We start from the raw sequence: 22,278 nt of genomic DNA on the forward strand, positions 1-22,278 counted from the left end.
ATATCATAAAAATATAATAATATTTTTAGAAGAAACCTAAGTGTCTTGATTCTAATTTTTCATAACAAAGGTCATAGAGAAACCATGAGTGAAATAAATCCTAAGCGTAAACAATCACTACAATCAATGAATACCAACAATTTGTGTGGCTTATTCATCCACAAAAAACCTAAAATATTATATCCAAAATCTTGCAAATGAGAAGAAGTGGAAGAAATAAAAAACTAAAGTTAAAATTTAGTAACTTACCTCAAGTTTCTTCAAAATCCGGAGCACTAATTCTTTATCCACTCAAGCTAATTTTCTCTTCACACCCAAAAGTGTCTTCAATGGCTCTCCAAAAAATTCTTTTCTCTTCTTTCTATTAAGTACATAGCCATAAAATGTTTAGGCAAGTTTATGTCCTCAGTAACTAAATCATTCATTAGTAGGTGGTAGTCATGGATTTGAGATGATGCATCTCTATCCTTGGTCATTAGTGAAAAAATTGGGTATTGCTCTGAATACCACTGATAATAATTGAAAGTTCAATAGGGAACTCCTAGAGAGGGGGTGAATGGGTGATTTTAAATACTTAAAACAATATTTGTTAATTGTAACCAACTTTTTATCCTAAAAGATGTTAAGAATGTCCTAAATAAATAAATGATTGTACTAAAATCTTTAGTATATAAAAATACAATTTTTTAGCTTTTAGGGATACCCTACAATTGGTTAGGGATAAAATAATATAATTATTAACGTCCAAATTATTCCTTGTGAGATGTTATGCAAAAAAAAAATAATAATAATAACTATCAGAATAACCAACCTAACAAACTCAACAACGATCCAACAAGTCAATCAAAGATATCCTGAGAGAAGTTAGGGATAACAATAATTGGTTATAGGTATAATAACCATAACCATCAATATAACTAACTCAATAATCTCAAAGGCAAACTATTCAATCAATCCAAGATGATTAATATCATCAACCAGAATATAAGCAATAATAAAAAATATATAAAACGAGGCATAAATTTTTACTTGGAAAACCCTTACAAACTTGTGGAGATAAAAAACCATGAGGTCTAAGACCTATCAATCAAAATACAATATTTGAAATCAAGTCACACAAATTTATTTGGTCACTTTACCCTAAAGACTTACTCTCCTGTACCTACAACTTGATCCACGTTCATGACATAACAACTACCTGTTGTTCCCTAATAGATCCTTCAGTCCATCTGAAGGAATTATGGTTTTCAACCAACAATTCAAAGAATCAAATCCTTAAATGAGAGAATGAGAATGGTGTGGAAATAAGGCTTTCCCCTCAAAGAGTATCTCTAAAGGATAAAAGGTTTCCAACCAACTCTAAGATCTCTATGATCTTTCTAATCTCCGACCTCTTAGGTCGGATCTCTAATCCTCAAAGGGTTACAAAAGAGGTATTTATAGGCAAAAGCCATAAGGATTTTAGTATCTTAAGTTTCCAAATTAGAGTTTGATTGAAATTCATTCAAAATATGTTTGTAAACTTGGCAAGACTGTCATGATTGCTTGAGTTGACTTAGACCGCTTGGGCGCTCTAACTGCTTGAGCAGGATTGACCACTTGAACAATCACTACTTTTTGAAAAAACACTTGAAAACCATTTTAAGCTAAAATATGATACTGAACTTTTTATACCTGAAATAAGCCTTTATATGCCACGATCCAAACCTTGTTAGACATACCTGTGACTTCCTAGTTGGATGAATTGCAACCCTTGATCTTCAATGGAGAGCAACTCACTATCTAAAAATACTTCTATGACTAAACATAAATTGGAACAAAATTTCCAACATATGAACAAGACTCAATGTCTTAACAATTAGAAATTTCATAAAATTCCCCACGACATATTTATGTGTTCCTACATCTTTCAAAGCATATTTTTTATGCATTGCATCCCAAATGTTGTTAGCTACTTTGTATTGACAATAAACATCAAACAATTCTTTCATGAGTGTGCTAAGGATGACATGCCTAACTTGTTTATTACCATTTTCTTAGGTAAGCAAAAACTCTCTTAGGGTTTTGGGTCAGTCAAAACATGTCCTAAGTTAACAATATCCATTGCAAAAAATACATTTTTTTGCCTTCTCTTGAACAATATCCCATCGAAGGAATCAATTTTAAAGGTGTTAGGATGGATGTGAACTAGAGAAGTTTCCATTAAAAAAATATACTTTAAGATTGTTAGTTCAAGGGTTTAAAAATTAGAAAATGGACCTACCTAAAAACCAAACAAACAAGAAATAAAACAACAAAGATAGGGTACTTATCATTTAAAATGGTTGAGGTATGATGAGCACTATTGTTAAAGTAGATATGTGGTCCTCAAGCTATAAACTTCAAATGTAGTATGGAATCGATGTTCTACCTCCATGTTTTAACAGCCTAAAAACCAACCTTAGGTGCACATTGGTGGTAAGAGATAGTACAACTCATAACACTTGTAGATAATTCCTTTAGGTAACAAGATGAATGGGTTGCAATTGCAAACTTGCAATAGAACTAGGTTGAAAGGCAATCACACTATAAGAAGTTTGAAAAAGTTGTAGTGTGATTGGGAGGCTACAAGAGGCTTGGGTGTAGTATGAAAGGTTGGTTGCAACACTCTTGGGTATGGTATGAATGGTTTACATTAACAATAGACAAGAAGATACAATGTTAGGCGTCAAGACTAAATGTGAGTGAAAGGCCTTTAATGTAGACTATATGGTAGCAACAAATAAGTAGGAGCAGTAAAAGATTGCAACAACAACTAGCTATAGGAGCAACAACATGCTACAATAGGAGTCCATAAAAACAAGTACAATAGATTGTAGGGACATGTGTAGTAGGCCGCAAGCTATAAGATTGTTGCACCAGTATGATGTGGCTATAGTAGAATACAAGAAAGTACCTATGTATAGGAAAAGTTGTAGGGAAAGCTATGTGTAGAGAGAAAGTTAGAGATAGCACTTGATTGAGAAAGAGAGAGATGGAGAGTGTAGAAGAGATGAAAAATTGGTGTTAAGATTCTAAGAGATCAAAGTTACTTTTATAGGTAGAGTTCAATAGAACTCTCTTATAGATGTTAAATGAACACAATTGTTTTTTTTTTTTTTAAAAAAAAACATATTGTCTCTTAACCCAATCTATTCTCTAATCAAGAAGACTTAGCTACTCTCAAATGGGTCAATTCAGAGGGATTAGCAATAACTATAACTTACACACTCTTCCTATAAAAGGTTTAATGACACAAGACAAAACGAGAGGGATTAAGATAAAACTCAAATGAATCAAAAGGTATAAGAAGAAAATGAGGATTCAAATGAGTTGGAAAGAGAGCTGATGGTATAAGAAAAAAATGAAGGTTCAAATAACATATCAAAATATTCAATGTGATAGAAGAGAGATTGACAGATAAGCTCATAGGATAAGAGAAAACAAGGATTCAAATGAACCAAATTAGGGTTCAAATGACATATCAAAATTTCCAATGAGATAGAAAAAATTAAGAGAGATTATAAATTTTAAAAAGAGAAAGAAAGAGTGTCATAAAGTCTTAGAGAAAAAGCACATGCAAAAAAACCCTTGTTTTGTCGGCAAAGTGAGGACTCAAATGAATGGGAGGATGGGTGAGTGTCTATGAAAGAGAAAACATGAAAGAGATATATGGTGAGTATTGAAAGAAAGAGTAAAATGGTATTGTTTGAAATAAAACATGTTATTTTTTAGGCATAAGGCATACAAGAAAGAAATTACTTAATTTTTTAAAGATATAATATGACATTTTGGGAAGCTATGATTAATATTTCCATGAAGTACTTACAAATCAATTGACTTATTAAGGATATTTTATGCTTTTTTATTTATTTATTTATTTTTATCAAGATGTAACATTTTGTTACCAATGAAATGAGCTAATTATTTTTTATGACCTACTAACATACTAAAAACCTACTTTAGAATAAATAATTAATGGTTTATGTGAGTTACTTTTTACAACATAATAGTGTACCAAAAATCCTTTTAATCATAAATAACGGTCAATAAGAATAATTGAGGTGATATTAGCACTTCACAAATTTCAATAAAACTAAAAGTTGAATTTCCATTTCCACAAACAAATTTTCTATGGAGTAATTGTTGGTAAAACTTTTTCACCAATAATGTGAGTTAGGTTTCTTAAAACAACTTAATAAGATCCTAAGAAACCATTGATAATGGCAAATAATAGTAAGTGTAGTTCCTAATATTAAACATTACTACTATAGTTAGATTAGATCATTAAATTTTTTATAACATTCTTGAGAAACTTTATTAAATTGAACTATGTTGCTTTGTTTTTGCCCACTAATGTCCTTTTTGGACTAGCTATAATAACAATTTTTTATTTTGCAACTATGTTTTCTACCTTGTAACAAAAAGATAATTTTTTTTTATAAATTTAATGAAAAATAACAATGAACATGGTGTTATTATTACGTAAATTCGTGTAGGTTGATCATTTGAAGAATGAAATTATATTACGATAAATATCACCACGTAACCTTTTTTAGTGAACTTATTATTAAGGAGTGGATAAGGAAAAGTTGATAATCTTGAATAACTATATTGCATCACAAATAAAATAAGTTAGTCATATTCAATAACTAAATTACATCACGAAGCAAACTTTTGATAATTGCTAGTTTTTCTCCTTATAACTTAGTTAAGGTGTAGACCTGCATTTCTTCACGTGCATCCCTACTCAATGGAGAGACTAGTTTTCTTAGTGAAAAATTGATTTTTATAAAATTGGAGTCGCCATTCATTTTTATTTATTTTTAGAAAGGGAAAGTAAAATAAGAAATAAAACCTTAAAAAGATGACTCCTTATTTTTGGAAAATCTATTGGGATTGAGCCCCTAAAAGCAAGACATAATGTAACAAAGTTAGACTTAACTATCTCCATGCTATCTCTTTAGTGTATTAACATTGATTTGAACATTCAACCCACGTCTCTTACATTGTACATGACTTGGGTGCATTAGGAGTTGCACAGAAGGTACAAGTCATGGGTTCCTTGTAAGTAGATAGGTTGTCCATAGTTGGTTCATGGATTTGGGTAATCATGTAGAGATTGTAATACACCACCTTCTAATTGGAGGGAATACTTGTCTTGGTTGTTGGGATGTTCCCATGGTGAGTGTATTAATGTATGTGATGCACACTGGACAAGACCTATGGTGAATCATGACGCAAGGTTATCAATTGTCATGATTCACCAAGCTACTATATTGCATGGACTCTCAACCTTGAAAGAATATCGAGCCTATGCCAAAATCAACAAAAGGCTTTGACCTATGGGTGAGACCCTAAAGTGGTCATATATCCCTATGGATTGGGTTATTGTTGATGGAGGTTGATGACAATAGGTATTCTCAATAAAGGCACCATGATATCTCATGGGATTGAGACAATGTGTCCCATTGGGTGATCCAAAGGACATGTGATCATGAAATCTGTGGCCACAATAATTCCTTTAGTGGAATTTGACATATGCTCCTTGGAGTTAGAGTATATCATTTGATCACATAATAAGTGAGATATGTAACTTAAGGATTTGAGTGGTAATCTTGATAGGTGATAGCACTATCCTATTAAATTACGAACACCAGTTCATGGGAGTCTGCATGTAGGGGATATTAGGTCACAAACTTGAGTACTTGGTGTCTCGTTGTAATATACATAGTGGGATGTTGATCAGTTAATTTTAGAATTTGATTATAAGGGAGCCAATACTCTTATGGATCCTAGTGGTCCCCGCTCTAAGCTCATATTCCTTGTTGGAAAGACTTATGAGGGTTGGATGGGTTTTCAGTTCACTTTCATGCATATGGGCATTCTAGTAATTACGTAAGGTTGCACAAGGATAAGTGAGTGGTATCTTTGGACTGGGCTAATTGATTAATTAGGCCTTGTATGGTTAATTAATCAATTAGCAACCTTTTTAGGCTAGATTAAGTGACCCAAACTCATGGTGGGTTTAAGTAACTTAAGCCTAGTAGGAAGCCTATAAATACCCTTTTTGCGGTTAGGATTTCTAAGTCTTGCCATCTTTTCTTTAGTTTAGAGAGAGAACCTTAGCCTCCATCCTTGAGCTCTCCACTATCTCAGTGCCTAGTCACAAGGAAGAGTCATCGGACGGAAGATCATTGTGTTTACGAGATCCTTTATGACCTTGGAGTTATTTACTACAATTGGAATTGATCTAGAAACATCCAGATCAAAGGTCTGTGACTTTATTCTCTATATTTATATTTTCTATTATATCATTTTTTTTAATACCTATTTATCCATTGCAATAGATTTAAAGAGCCTAGGATAGATTTGTATCTACCCTACTTGATCCAAGGCATGGAAATGGAGTAATCCAAGGTTCCCAACAACAACATGTCTTTGAAAACTTGAGTGTAAGTTTGAAAGTGAGACTACTTATTGGGAAGAAACCATAAAGATAGCACCCCCCTAAGCATTAAAAAAAAGGTCGTTACTAGCTAGGTTGAAGTAAACATGATAATTGATCAATAAATCATGGATACCAAAATAATTTAGAGTTTTGAAGAACATGAGGAGATTTTCTTAAAGGACAAAAAATCACTAATGTGACTTCCTCTTCCATAAAGATTGCAAATAGTTGAAGGTGAAAAACTAGAGACATCCTTTACAAAACAATTTTTAAAATATTTTTGATTTTTGAAAGGCTTGTAGTCTAGCCCATTTCTATCAAAAATGCACTTTGGACTTGCCATTCATTTTTCTTTTTCAACTCCTCATTTTTATTTTTCAAAAGAGATTTTTGCTTTCTCAATATTTTCATTTTTTTTCTTTAAGCTCATTGAGCTCATTTTGAAGATTAAAAATCTTTTTCTTGAGAGAGACATTTTTGAATCCAAGTTTTTCAAGATCAAAATATAATTCTTGAAGTACATCTTGAAACTCATTATGGTTAGAGTTGGAGTTTACCTCATCTTGATGGTTCTCCAAAGCCATAAAACACATGTTGGCATCCTCATTTGTGCATTCTTCTTCCACGGAGTCTTCATCACTTTCACTTTCACTCTCTTCCTCTTCATCATCATTTGTTCAAGCCATAAAAGCTATACTTTTCTTATTTTCTCCAACTCTTTGATGATTGTTCAAATTTATCTCATAAGTCATGAGTGCCAATGAGTTCTTCAAGTGAGAGTTTGATGAGATCCTTTGCTTATTGAATAACCGTCACTTTTGTTTCCCATTTCTTTGGTAGAGACCTTAAGATCTTCATGACTTTCTCTACTTCGGTGTAGGTCTTTCCCAAGCTTTCAAGTTCATTCACCATCACCATGAACCTAGAAAACAAAATCCTTTATAGAAAATAATTCATAATCATGCACAAGGATGTTGATTATAGACTCTTTAACTTGGTTGGTTCCCTCATGAGTGATTTCTAATAGTCTCCAAATTTCTTTAGTTGACTTACATTGCCAAACATGATTAAATTCATTTCTATCAATAACACAATGTAAGATAAAAACGAATTTAGCATTTAATTGAACTTTCTTTCTATCAAGTTCATCCCATTCTTGCTTAGATTTTGGAACCATCACTCCATTTTCTAATTTTGAAGGAATGTGGGGACCATCTTCAATGACATCCCATAAATCAAGATTTGTAGATTGTAAAAACCAAGTCATTTTATTTTTCCAATAGGGATAATCGGTTCCCGTAAAGAATGGAGGTCGGGTGGTTGAAAAACTTTCAATGTGAGATGAACTTGATGGATTAGCCATTACCTCTTAGACGGTTAAGTCTTAAACAAGAGGCCTAGCTTTGATACCAATTGCTAAAAAAATTAGGCTAATCCAACCTATGGTAATCACCCTAGAGGGGGGGAGGGGGGTGAAAAGAGTGATGGTCTCTTTTTGCAAATTTAAACTATGTGAATATAAGAGACAAATATATGCAAGTATATAATAAAACAATATAAAGACAATATGCATATAAAGTAAAAGAGTAGGGAAGAGAGAATGCAAACACAAGATTTTATAGTGGTTCGACGCAACCTGACCTACATCGACTCTTCTTTAGCTTCAATCCCAAGCTTTAGGTTCCACTAATTCAAGGCTTCCAAACCAAGCCTTCAAGCAATACAATTGGATTATGGTTCCAATCCACCCTCTTGGACTTTTGGCTCCAAGCACCCTTTACAATCCTCAAGAGATACCCCACACTTGAGAATCTTACTCTCAAAGATATACAAATAATTGATCTCACAAAATCCTAGTACAAAAACTTTAAGCTCAAATGATACAAGAAAACTAGGATTGAATGGTGCACTAAAGATATGCAAGTTTTAGAACAATGGTGCACTCAAAAACACTCTTCCAAGGCTCAAATATATTCAAGAAAGGTTTGGGAAGGTTGAGTTCTTCAACAATGAAGATTTGAAGCCTTATTATAGAGGAAAAAAAAGTCAAACTAGCCGTTGGGGGTTTGACTGGTCGAGCTGGGGGTTGACTGGTTGATTAGCCGTTAGCATTTAATGCTTGACATGTGATCGTTGGACATCGACCGTACCTCGACCGGTTGAATCGTGGGTCTACCGGTTACTGTTCATACCCTTAACCGGTTGAACTGGGGGTCAACTTGCTCCTAGATTAGTTGAGCTGGCGGTCGATTGGTTCCTCATCCGGTTCAATCGGTTGAGCCGTTTTTGGCTCAACAACCAACTTTTTCAACTTAAAACCTTTTAAACAAGTTTGAAAAAAAATTTGACACAAAGTTTTAGTAGAAAACATAAAATCATCCAATTTTAAAATATTTAAAACAAAATAAATCTTGGATGATTTTGGTGCATAAGTAAATAATGTAATGCATGAAAATCCTAGTGCACCAACAACCTTACAAAGAGATCTTTATGAAGCTTGGGTCTCGAAAAATACTTCTCTTTGAGGTGGTCTTTTTCTTCATGATGTCTCCTTGGCTTGATTTGTCTTTATGATTGCCACTTTGAAAATCGTCTTGCCTAATCACACTTGAAATATAATCATTAGTTCTAAACCTTATTTTGTTATCATCAAAACCGAGATTAACCAAACCTTGGTTTCACAAGCATATCAATCTCTTTATCAAACAAGTATTGAAATCTGCATGCTATATCAAAATGACTAATTTTGCTAACCCTGTAGCTATTAGCTTTTGTTGATTTAACAAGTTGTGCATCAAATCTAGCTCAACACAGAGCTTAAAAATCAAAATATTCGATCAAGATCCATTTTCTTAGCTTCTTGGCACAAATTAACACCACAGATTCCATATCAAAATTACTTTAGTATAACCTCTTGTATATGGAAATACATCAAACATCATTCTAGTATTGAAGTCATTATAGAAATGCCCTCTACATTTTTATACCTCCTTGAAAATTAACAATCCACTCTTCTTTTTCAATTTTCACTTGTCTTTCATCTTTGGTCCTTAAAATGCTAATCTATCATTTCTTACTCTGTTTTTTTGCATAATTTCTAAACAATTTCTATAGTTACTGTCAAGGAGACCTTTAACTTAACTATAGGATAAAGTTGAATAATTTGTTGTTTTTGCTCCATAAAATGTTCTTTTTGAGCTTAAGAAAAACTATGATTTGCATACAAATCATACTGTTAGGGAAGAAAATTTGAAAGCTTTCTAAGCTTAGTTATTTAAAATAATGGATGTAACTAATGAAATAGCTAAGCTTGGATTACTTGAGGAAATAGAAAAACACCCTTTATTAAAGCATTAAAGTTGCCTCAAGTGGTGAAGACCAATACTGAACAAGAAGACTAAGGCTTTATTTGGGAAGTCTTTTTTAAAATAGTTTTTGTAGAACAAAATTCTATTTAGGAACCTGAAATATTTTTAGTATGTTATCTATGTTTTTAAATATGTTTTAAAAATATTTTTTATTTGTAGTGCTTTATTTTTGTATCACATTGCATATTTGTATAATTATTTTTTAAATAAACCTCAAAAAACAAGTGAAAACAATTGAAAAAAATTTAAAAATATTTTCTAAAAATACCTTACTTTCTATTTTTAATTACAAGAAATTTTTGTATGTTTTTTAATTATCAAACGTGTTTTTTTTTTTTTTTTTTTTTGTTCTAGAGAACATAAAATTGTTCTAAAAAACAGTTACCAAATAAACTTCCAAGTTTTTATAAGACTGAGATTTGTGTGCTTAATTATGACCTTTGTTACTTACAGACTAGCAATAAACTAGTGGAAGGTTGTGTACACGGTTTAGGATTTTGCCTGATTACTACCTTGGTGTTTGGTTCTACTAGAAAAGGTTAGTCAATAGATGCCCTTAATATTAGAGCAAAGCTTTCAACCACAAAAGAGGAAGTCACACATTTGAAGGAGATTCAACAACAAATGCAACAACAATTTGAAGAGACTCGACAATAGATGCAACAACATTTTGAAGATTAAGAAGTTAGGATACAAACAATGTTTCAAAATCAAATGATGTAGATGATGCAACAATTGCTACAACGCCAACATCCTTGAGATTATTTTATTTTCATATGACAATTTTTTATATTTTCATTGGTATTTTGTTATATTTGGGTTTCTTAACTCAACTATCTTGTGGTACTTCTATGACAATTGAAGACGATAAGCATATCTATATTTGGTTACTATGTTTTTCTACATGTTATATTAATGCTTAAAAAAATAATAATTGGTGCTTATTGAATCCATGTTTTAACATACTTAAGATGATTAATAATTGTATTAAATATAAATACATGTTTTAATATGTTTGGATGTATCAAGCTTTTAAAGAACTTTACAAATAAATGGAATAAGTTTTAGTATGAGTAAAATGCAAGTTGTGACCAAATGGTTGATTAGATTTCATCACAATTACATCATAATTATGACTAAATGATTTCTTAGTCACATTTTTTTTCCTAGTTGAACTACAGATTTATTATAGATTTTGTCACACTTTAGTATGGAACTATGACTAACGATTTACAGCCTTTCGTCAGGGTTGGATTAGACCGTGACTACATAATATAATTTTTTTGTCACAGTATTGGTTGGAACCATGGCCAAAAGATGGAAACATTCAATGATAGAAAGGATATAGTCGTAACCAAAGATCTAAGTCTCTAGTCATGTCTTGGGAAGTGATCATGACCAAAAATGTGTCCTTATGGCAGATATTGTGACATATAATCATGATTAGTTGTATCCATGACTAAATGATTTAGTCACAACATTATAATCTACGGTCATGCTCAGAGAGCTATGACCAATAACACCTTCTCTTATAGTATGAGTTTCATGCCTTAATAGTAACCTAACATTGGAATTGTTGTAAGACCCTTAATCCTTGTATTTAATATATTTTAAGCATGTTTCAAGCTTGTTGAAAGAAATTGTCATGAAAATGAAGCATTTAAGTAACAAAGTGACTTTGGAGTAAAAATTTGTTAGCACATATCCTAGTGATCAAGAAGGAACCCAACATGAAATGGCGCACTTGAAAATTGTGAAGGGGTAGCAACCAAAGAAGAATGACACACTTCACATAGTGCACTTAAAGTAGTGCACTTTAGGAACTTGTACCAAGGAAGAAACACCAAGTAAGTGTGCCTCAACCTGTATCAAATTGGTTCACACTCAAATGATGCATCTCCTACTAAAACAATTAATGACCCATGTCGAATTTTCTAGGCCCCTTCATCAAGCTTATCACCACCTTACTTTTCCCAAAGTTTTTAGCCTTGGAACTTAGAGTCAATCATGCAACGTAACACCCTAAGAAGAAAAATGAGATTCATAGAAGTTGATTGAAGGTGAAATTGGGCAAGACCTCTTTCATCACCACTACAAGTGAAGAGACATTGACAAACCTCTCGACTTTCCAACATCAACATATCATATCTAGTTCCACCATTGAACCTTGCAGCCCACATAGGAAATCTCTCATCTTTTTCCAAGACGACCATTTTTTCTTTCTTTCCTCTCTTTAACTTTCCCTAATATCCACTAACTTTTAAAATCCAAGGTAATTATTTCTCTCTCTCTCTCTCTCTCTCTTAGAAAACCTGAAATCACAATTCCCATTATGCATTTTTGACAAATTGAGGTCTTAATAGCAGCCAATTAATTGAATGGGGGAATGTCCTAGACGGGACAGAAGAGAAACTAATGAAAAATAAATATGAAGAAAACAAGTATGAAGTTGGAGTACTTATTATATATTTTCTCCAGTTTCATAAATTTACCAGCTTTTCTGATAATCATATTGTAATTCATTTTGCATGCAGTATAATGAGAGCCAAAAAATGGAAAAATCTTAGTTAATTTTGGACACACTACAAAATGATACTAACTCACAATAACTTTTGAAATTTGCCTTACCATGATAATGACATTTTAAAATATATATATCTAAACAAGGACTTTATCATTTTGAAAATAGTAGGAACTTACCAAAAAGGATCTTCAGAAATGGAGTTGGTATGGAAAGAGGCTTCATTTTTAAAAATAAATTAATATGAAGAAAACAACAATAAAGTTAAGGTTTTCAAATATATTCTCCAGATTCATAAATTTAGTAACTTTTCCAATATTATAATTAGTTTTGTACCATGGTGAGGGACAAAAAATCAGAAAAATCTTAGCTATATATTTTTAGACACTTCCTATTTATTTTTATTTTTATTTAAAAAAATAAAAAAGAAATAGAAAATAATACTAGCACACAATAACTTTTTGAAATTTATCTTAAAAATGATAATGACTTCTAAAAATTGCTTTAAAAAAATTAGAATGAGGAAATTTTTACTACATTAAATTTAAGACTAATGTTAAGAACATATATAAGGTAAATTCCTCATCTTTTTTTATATAAAATTTACTATATTTTATATAAATTTATTATTATTTGTTATTTCTTTAAATAAAAATAAAAAAGTATATCCAAACAAGGACTTTGTTATTTGAGAATCCTAAGAACTTACCAAAAAGGATCTTCAGACGCTTTCTTTTGGTATGGAAATAGGTTTCATTGTCAAGTATAAGGTAGAATAACTGTTAATTCAGAATGCATTCTTGGATGATTTGCTTCTATGGTCACATCTCTCCCCCAACAACTTTCTGTTCCATTTTCGATGTGGGACATGAAGATTAATGGTTTGTTTTTGTTGTTCTACAGGACGAAGATGGTGTCGTACGAAATAACTCATGATTCTGCTGTGTGTTGCTTTCAAGTGAGCGGAAAGAGCAAAAATGGAACTTTTATTTATTTATTTATTTTGCTAGTCTCAGAGGCCCACTTGCAACACAATTTGTAGATTTTAATCTTGGATCATGACCTCTTTGTGATGGTAAAATATATTGGAAATTGGAAAATATAATGGATTCATTCACTTTTATGTTTTTAGGTTCAAAATAGGAAACGACATAAAAGAATTTGTTTTTCTTGAATTCATTTGAAAATTAATTAAATATTAAAAAGAATTTAATGTAAGGAAAGAAAATAAAGATTTTAAAGATTCTAAAAATTAATTTACAAACCATTTATATTGTTAATTTAAGTAATAATTAGTCAAGATTCTCTTAACACGTGACATAGAAGTATTGAAATAAAATTGTTGCCGGTTTTGTTAAACTCATCAAACACTTTATTGACTTACTAATTCTATATTTTTAATTTTATAATTTTATACATGTACTATAATATTAAATTTTATATTTAGGGACTGTATTTTAAAAATGCTTATTATTGAAGATAAAGAAAATTTTGAATTTAAAAAAAAAAAATTAATTGAATGTTTTTATTAAATATATGAATCATTTTCACATTTTTTAGAAGAATTAATCAGTTAAAATGAATTAAATAATTCCTAAATTTGTGAATCTAACCCTTTCAATATATTTTTTTTTGAAAAAGAACCCAATTTTGATATTAATGTTCTTTACCATTTTAAATACTTACATGTAGGGTTTTAAAATAAAAAAGTAATATTTCCAAATATAAATTATAAAAGTAATCTCAACGGGCCAAAAAATGATGGAGGATTAAATTTTTGATAGTAAGTTTTTAATGACCCTTTTAATCAAATACCCCTTTTTAAAAATCTTGGTTGTACAAAAATCTCTTCATTATATTAGGTTCAGGGCCAAAAAATTCTGTCTATTTCTCTAAAATGTGGAAAAATTATGAAAGCTTTGGGCATTCCACCTTCTAACCCCAGTAGGTTTGGGGTTTACTTACCCTACAATTCAGCAGTAGTGGTGTCCTTTAACCTGTGGTTTTGTGGAATTGTAACCTTTTAGTGCAATTATACGGGTGAAGGAGATTAGAAAACATATCTGTTTGGATGCAGTAGTAGAGTGGAAAAAGGAAAAATATCAGACCAACGAACCATTTTCTTAATTAGCCCAGCTAATCATCATAAACATGACTACCAAGGCTCCCTTCAGAACTTTCCCTCACAGTGTTATCTATTAAGCCGGTATCCTTCACTTTTCTAGTATAAATACTAGAAGGTTGGGACATATCATGTATCTTCAAACCCTTAGGAGAGATGGCTAGGAAGAAGGTTAAGCTTCAGTGGATTGTGGATAATGCTGCTCGTAAGGCCACATATAAGAAGAGAGTGAAGGGTCTTATGAAAAAAGTAAGAGATCTCAGCATTTTGTGCGGCGTTGATGCGTGTGTAATCACGTACAGCCCATACCATCCAGAGCCCCAAGTTTGGCCTTCCCCGATTGAGGTCGAACAAGTCATTGCTGCGTTTAGGAGCCGGCCGGAGAATGACCAAACCAAGAAGGTCATGAACCAAGAAAATTTCACCTGGCAGAGGATATTCAAAGCGAGGGATGAAGTGGTGAAGCAGCAGATGAAGAACAGAAAAAAGGAGATCGAAAACCTAAGGATCCAGTGCTTGGGTGGTAGGCTGCTGGAGGGTTTAGAGAGTAAAGACCTCCCAGATTTAACGTGGGCCATTGACAATCAGTTGGAGGCAGTGAAGAACAGGACGGTTCTCGATCCCTGGCCCCAAGTAGCAGCTGACACGAGGGGCAGTGCTAATAATACTGGTACTGGTATTGGAAATGTTCCTGCTGTGGGTGCTTTTGCTAGTATTGATGGTGTTTCTCATGTTGGTTCTGCCTCGGGTGTTCCTCTTTCTGTTATTGGTGCTGTTGGTGGTACCAATGCCGCTGCTGCGCAGACAAGTTTCGATCTTGCCATTGACGCTCTAAACAATCCTCTAATTAGAGAACAAAACCAAAACCAAAACATGGGCAATGCATTGGGAGATCCACTGGACTATGACGTCTATGATTTCTGGCGCAATCCCTACATTCTCTGAAACTTTCTTGGTTGTGGTTTCAGGTGGCGAGTCAAGCAGGCAGGCCTGGATCAGCCATGGAGTGCTTCTTCTCTTGTTTCAATTCATATTTGACCTATCTGTTTGATTGAAACTCTCCAAAATAATAAGAATAAGGTCCTGCGGTTTCATTTTTGTCTATCTTATTGCTAGCTATGGGTAGCAAGACTGCAAATTAGTTTCATACATATACTATTATTATTATTATTATTATTATTATTATTGCACCAATATTCTCTCTTTGAAAGAGAAATGGAGCACACATTGATTACAGTTGGAAATAATTCTGGGTCCTGAGTTGTTTAAATGAAATTTATCCCAAAAGGTTACCATAAAGAAGTAAAATAATCAATAGTTTTCCCTATCTAAAGAAGTAAAATAATCAATAGTTTTCCCTATCATGGCAAAGTTGACTCATCCTTAATAATAGTTAAAATGAGATAAAGGAAGAAACAGCTCAAAAGGTTTAGTGAGATATAGAATGGAGAGAGATGGATTAAAAAAGAGATATGACAGGTTTTAGAAGAAAAAGGAAGGCTTTGTGGGTTCAAAATAATTTGGTGCAATGGTGCTTGTACATGAGATAGAGAGTGAGGTTCAAAAGAGATAGTGGCAGTAGGTTTTACAGAGAAAAGATAAGAGGGTAGAGATAGAAAGATTCGGTAGGTTCTAGAAAGAAGATGAGTATAGAGAGAACAACACCTTATTTCACTAGTATAAATTTCACAAGAAAGAAAATAGTATTTTTTTTAATGTAATTAAAAATTTTGAGAAGCAAAATTAGGTAATTGGTAACCTTTGCATGAATTAATTTCCTCTAGAGATCAATTATGTTATTAAGCACATTATTTTAACATTTCTTTTTGTTACAAAAAAAATGAGTTAATTATTTTTGACAACTTAACAATATATTAAAAACCCTTTTAATAATAAATAATTGTCGGAGCTAGTTATTTTTTGTTAATCTAATAACATAACTACAAATAACGCTTAACTGTAAATAACGGTTAATGCTAATTATTTTTTACAATCTAAAAATATATTAAAATACATATAACGACAGATATCAAAATCTTTGTAAAGATAAATAATGGTCAATGTGACATTTAATAGCTAAATCAACTTGATACAATTGATTACAAGGTCATATTAGTACTCGTTAACTTTCAACAAAGCTAAAAGCTAAATGACCATTTCAACAAAACTAATGGGAGTTTGTTTTATACCAATTTAGTAACATCCTAATATGTCAAGGCTTAAGATCATGTTAGACTTTTTACTATAATTAATTATTGGAAAGATCAAAAGAATATGAATGAAAATTTAAATTGTACTTATTTAAACAAATAGTAGATTAAATATAATCAATCACAATGGTTATAGTAAAAAGATAGAGATTTGCATGATTTTACTTTATAATAATAAGACTACAATTAAGCAATCACAAACCATATATGATTAGAAATGAGGATGATGACAACAAATTGTAATAGGGTAATGATTCTTGAGAAGAATGTGTTTAACATCTTAGAGGATAGCTATTGATTGAAGATATAAAAGGGAGAGTGAGAGGGAGAGAGAGAGAGAGGAGATAACATTGAGGATGAGAGAGGGAGAAAGAGAGTGACATCAAGGATGAGAGAGAAAAACAACATCAAGAATGGAAGAGAATTGGATTGAGAGAGAAGAGGGAAGATAATTAAATATAATAATTAATTAGAAGATAAATTAAGAAAGAGATTATAAGTTTAAAAGAAAAAGAAAAAGTACACAATTAATTAGCTAGGCTACAAAGAAAAAACATCTTAAGGAAAAAAGGTTTTTGGTATAAGGGATTATAAAACTTTTTAAACATTTAATAAGGCTTTGAAAAAGAAGCATCTTAAGCATACTCCCAATCTAGTGGATATAACATGGAAAAAAATTTATTCTCACAAGGAATTATGATCTTTTTGGCAACTAAAATATATAATTGAATAACTTTTTCACCAATGATCTTTCTTTGAATCTATCGGGCAAAAAACACATTATTTTGTAACTAGTATTATTATTGTTTAAATAAATTTATTCAATTACTTGTTATATGTCTTTTATATATTTATTATATATATATATATATATATATTATTGTTGTCTTTTTTGTTTCCATATTAAGTTGCTCAAATATTTTTTCCTTGGAAAAATCTATTTTCCATTTTGCTTCTAAGAAAATTCTAATTGAATGTTTTTATTGAAGATATGAATCATTTACACTTGTTTAGAAGAATTAATTGATTAAAAGAGATGAAATAATCCCAAATTTATGAATTTAACTTTTTACATATTTTTATTTGAAAAATAGCTTATTTTTCACATAAATATCATTTACCGTTTTAAGTATTTATATGTAAAATTTAAAATAAAATGATATATTTACAAGAAAATATTAAAAGCATTTTTGTGCGAATGAGGTCAAAAAACTATTGAGGGTTAAATTTTAAAATTAGATTTTCAACTATCCTTTTAATCAAATAACCCTTTTTAGAAACCTTAATTGTATAAAAATCTCTTTCGCTTACATAAGGTGTAGAAAAATAAAAAATAAAAAAGTCTCTTTATTTCCCTAAAATATGGATAAATTATGACAGCATCGACATTCCACCTTCTAACCCTTGTGGGCTTAGGGTTTACTTACCCTATAATTCAGCAGGTGTCGTTTAACCCGGTTGTTTTAGTTCAATTATATGGGTGAAGGAGATTAAAAAACATATCTGTCTGGATCCAGTGATAAGAGTGGAAAAAGGAAAAATATCATACCAATGAACCATTTTCTTAATTAGCCCAGCTAATCATCATAAACATGATTACCAAGGCCCCTTCAAAACTTTCCCTTACAGTGTTATCTATTAAGCCGGTATCCATCACATTTCTAGTATATATACTGGAAGGTTGGGACATATCATGTATCATCAAAACATTAGGAGAGATGGCTAGGAAGAAGGTTAAGCTTCAGTGGATTGTGGACATTGTGGCTCGTAAGGCCACATATAAGAAGAAAGTGAAGGGTCTTATGAAAAATGTAAGAGATCTCAGCATTTTATCCGGCGTTGATGCGTGATTACGTACAACCCATACCATCAAGAGCCCCAAGTTTGGCATTCCCTCATTGAGGCCAAGCAAATCATTACAGTGTTTAGGAGCCGGCTGGAGAATGACCAAACCAAGAAGGTCATGAACCAAGAAAATTTCACCTGGCAGAGGATATTCAAAGCGAGGGATGAAGTGGTGAAACAACAGATGAAGAACAGAAAGAAGGAGATCGAAAACCTAAGGATCCAGTGATTGGGTGGTAGGCTGATGGAGGGTTTAGAGAGTAAATACCTCCTAGATTTAACGTGGGCCATTGATAATCAGTTGGAGGCAGTGAAGAATAGGATGGTTCTCATTCCCTGGCCCCAAGTAGCAGCTGACGCGAGTGGCAGTGCTAATAATACTTGTACTTGTGGGTACCCCCATAAAAAGGAGTAATGGGCCTATCTAACACTACCCTCTGAGTTGGGCTAGCTTGGGCCAGGGTTAAAGCCTGACCAGCTTGGGCCAAGGTTAAAACCCATCCAGCTTGAATGGCCTAACAAGAAAAGTGGCTAAGAAGAATGTGGGAGAGATATCCATGAGGAGTAGTGGGGACGGTTAGCGCCTGGGGCTGTAACTGCTTGAAGTGACAAAGAAAGTGCCCCCAAAATCTCAACGCTTATCAGTAAGTGAAGGATATATGTATGCAACTAGCTAGGCCACAGGGAAGAGGCAACAAGAAAGGGACCAAAAGAAAAATTACTCTTACTTTGAAAAAAAAATCCCAACTGACTTAATCATCGAAGAAGGTTATCTCGGGGTAACACCGGGTGAACCTTGTGTGGTAGGTGAAAGAGATCGCGTGGTGAGAAGAAGATTGCTACTCAAGAAATTTTCAAAGCCAACAAGTGGTGCCATATGTGGGAAGGTTCTACATCGACGTATCATTTTCACTTTGAATTAAGAGTAGACCCCCTTTTTGTCTGGAGTTGGAAACTTCACAATGAGAGATAGTCAGCCGCGGGATTTAGATAGTACAATAGCTCCTCGGAGGGCAATCACCACGAAAACTCTTCGTGAAGAATTCAAAAGGCATTAGGCGAAACAAGAAAGAAGAGTTGAATCCATCCTTGCTCAGATTGAGTTGCTAAGGCAAGAGAATGCCTTGTTGCGGATGCAACTCGAAGATCAGCATGCTCGCATTCAAGTGTTGCATCAATTAGCAAGCAATCTTGATCATTTACGCCAACAAGATAATAATGATGTGGTGGAGCCTTTAGATCATGCAGTTCCCCTTGAGCTCCCCACACTGATTTAAACTCACACGAGGGATGCCACCCATCTGAATTTAGGATCTCAAGAATGCTGGTCACTGAAGACGTAAATGAGGCAGACAACACCTCTCGATAGGAGCCTCAACTCCTATTATATTCGAACTCAGGAAGTCGACAACAAATGAGGGTGCCACATGTTGAGGTCGTTGGAGGGATGGTTCGACCCCTGTCTTTGGCAGTTTGGCTTCCTCACGAACGTCTAAATGAGTTGCCCCTCGAAGCCACAACTCACCGTCTGAATGATATGATGACAACGCCATTCGCTCAACATATTTTGATGTGTGAACCCCCAAGAGGGTACACCATTCCTAAGTTTGTCATGTATGATGGTACATATGATCCATTTGATCATTTGATGCCTATTGGAAAATGATGACGCTTGACATCAACAATGATGAACTCCTCTATAAGGTTTTCCCAGCAAGTCTCCAAGGCACCACCCTAGCTTGATTCCACCGAATTCCCTTTAATTCAATCAATTCCTTTAAGAAAATGTCAAAAGTCTTTGTGGCTCACTATTTAGGCCCAGTAAGGCAGAAGTTCAATATAAGCAGCCTTCAAAATCTAAAGAAGACAAAAAGTGAGACTTTACACCAGTTCATGCACAGGTTTGGCCAAGCAATGCTCTAGGTAGAAACGTGCAATATGGATGCTCTGCTACAAGTCTTTAAGCGTAGCATTGGGCCGAGGACCCCTTTCTTCCAATCTCTCTCTAAGAAGCCGCTAGAGACAATTGATGATTTGTTTAGGAAGACCAATAAGTATGCTATGTTGGAAGAAGATTTATAGGTTGCAACCAACCCCGTCTTGGTATTGACATAGGCATCACAACTAAGAAAAGATGTAAAGAATAAAAGCTAGGGCCCTGGGAACCTCTCACTAGGAAAGAAGCCATGTAGGAACAAATAGGGCTAAAGACCACCCCAACGGTGGACACTGCTTAGTTTGACTTACGGACAATTACTTCCAATTATGAGTGATCTACTCGGTTTTAGATGGCCTTTCGTTCTTAGAGGAGACCCGACGTAATGAGATCAAACTCGACACTGTGAATATCAAAAGGAACACGACGAGCATACCACCGACAAGTACCGACACTTTGTTATCTGGTGGAAGACATGGTGATAGCCAACTTACTCTCCCAATATGTCAAGAAAAATGAATGACTGGCTACTGGGAGTAGTGAGTAGGTTGCTGTCGGCATGGTTCAACCATGTGGAACCTCGCCAATCATTCACATATTTCAAGGAGGACCTATTGATCAATGCTGGGAGTCAAAGCGTGATCGATGAACTATGATTCAAGAAGCAAATGATGTAGAAAGGATTGGCACAAAGTAGTACTCCTTTGTTCTTGGGACAATGCAGCCTATAGATGGAATTGCCTCATTTAGCCCCCAGGATTTGGCTCGTGTAACAGTCCCACATGAAGATGCCCTTGTCTTGTCACTAAAAATTGTCGGGTTCCAAGTTTGTTGGGTGTTAGTTGATCCTGGCAGCTCAACTAATTTGCTTCATATCTCAACATATAAGCAGATGGGCATCCCATTTTCTACTTTGGGAAGCCCGAGCCGAGTACTAATAGGCTTCAATGGCTTAACAACTTGGTCTTTGGGAGAAATAGTATTTCCAGTAGAAGCTGACCCTACAAACTTGAATGTTCATTTTTCAATTGGATCAGATCCTTTGCCTTACAATGCCATACTAAGACGAGCATGGATTCACAAAATGAAAGCTACCCCGTCAACTTATCACCAAAAAGTCAGCTTCCTTACCAAAGCAAGACAAGTTGACTTGTTTGGGAGTCAACTAACTGCAAGGCAGTGCTATCAAGTAAATGTCATGCTCGCGGGAGAGGAAATTGAGAATACCTGCACTGATAATGAGCCCTAATAGAAATAGCAATTACTGAAGGAGGGGGTGAGCAAGACTCCCTAGTTGTTAATCCACTGATTTATGTAGAAGTACAAAATAGAGGACCAGAGAAGGTTACCTATGTCAGTTCTATGTTGATAGAATATGAAATGCACTTACTAGTAAAGCAGCTGGATATGAATGTCAGAATCTTTGTCCGAGAGCTTTCTAACATGCCAAGAATATCCCCTGAAGTGATTAGTCATAAACTCGGGATCCGCCCGAGGTCGAAACCTATCCGTCAGAAAGTAAGGAAACTTATTTCAGAAAGACAGAAAATAGTCCAACTTGAAATATCCCGACTACTTGATATGGGATTCATTTGAGAGGCTTACTACCCGAATTGGCTAGCTAATGTTGTGGTTGTGCAAAAAAAAAAAAGGGAAAATGGAGGGTTTGTATTGACTTTACTGACCTGAACGAGGCATGCCCAAAAGATAGTTTCCCCTTACCACACATTGATCAAATAATTGATACCACTTCAGGGCATAAAATGTTGTTATTTATGGATGTTTTCTCTAATTATAACCAAATCCC

The 22,278-nt window shown here is 33.5% G+C and overlaps 1 protein-coding gene and 1 pseudogene across 1 annotated transcript; both read left to right on the plus strand.

Moving 5' to 3' along the window:
• Positions 1 to 14,568: 14,568 nt before the first annotated feature.
• Positions 14,569 to 15,563, plus strand: LOC100244339 (agamous-like MADS-box protein AGL80). Its single transcript, XM_002271399.3, has one exon. The coding sequence runs from the start codon at positions 14,637 to 14,639 to the stop codon at positions 15,423 to 15,425; it is 789 nt and encodes a 262-aa protein (XP_002271435.1). The 5' UTR covers positions 14,569 to 14,636; the 3' UTR covers positions 15,426 to 15,563.
• Positions 15,564 to 18,408: 2,845 nt separating this feature from the next.
• Positions 18,409 to 18,950, plus strand: LOC104882545 (agamous-like MADS-box protein AGL80; annotated as a pseudogene).
• The last annotated feature ends 3,328 nt before the right edge of the window (positions 18,951 to 22,278 follow it).

Source organism: Vitis vinifera, chromosome 2 (assembly GCF_030704535.1).
Source record: "Vitis vinifera cultivar Pinot Noir 40024 chromosome 2, ASM3070453v1".
NCBI lineage: Eukaryota > Viridiplantae > Streptophyta > Magnoliopsida > Vitales > Vitaceae > Vitis > Vitis vinifera.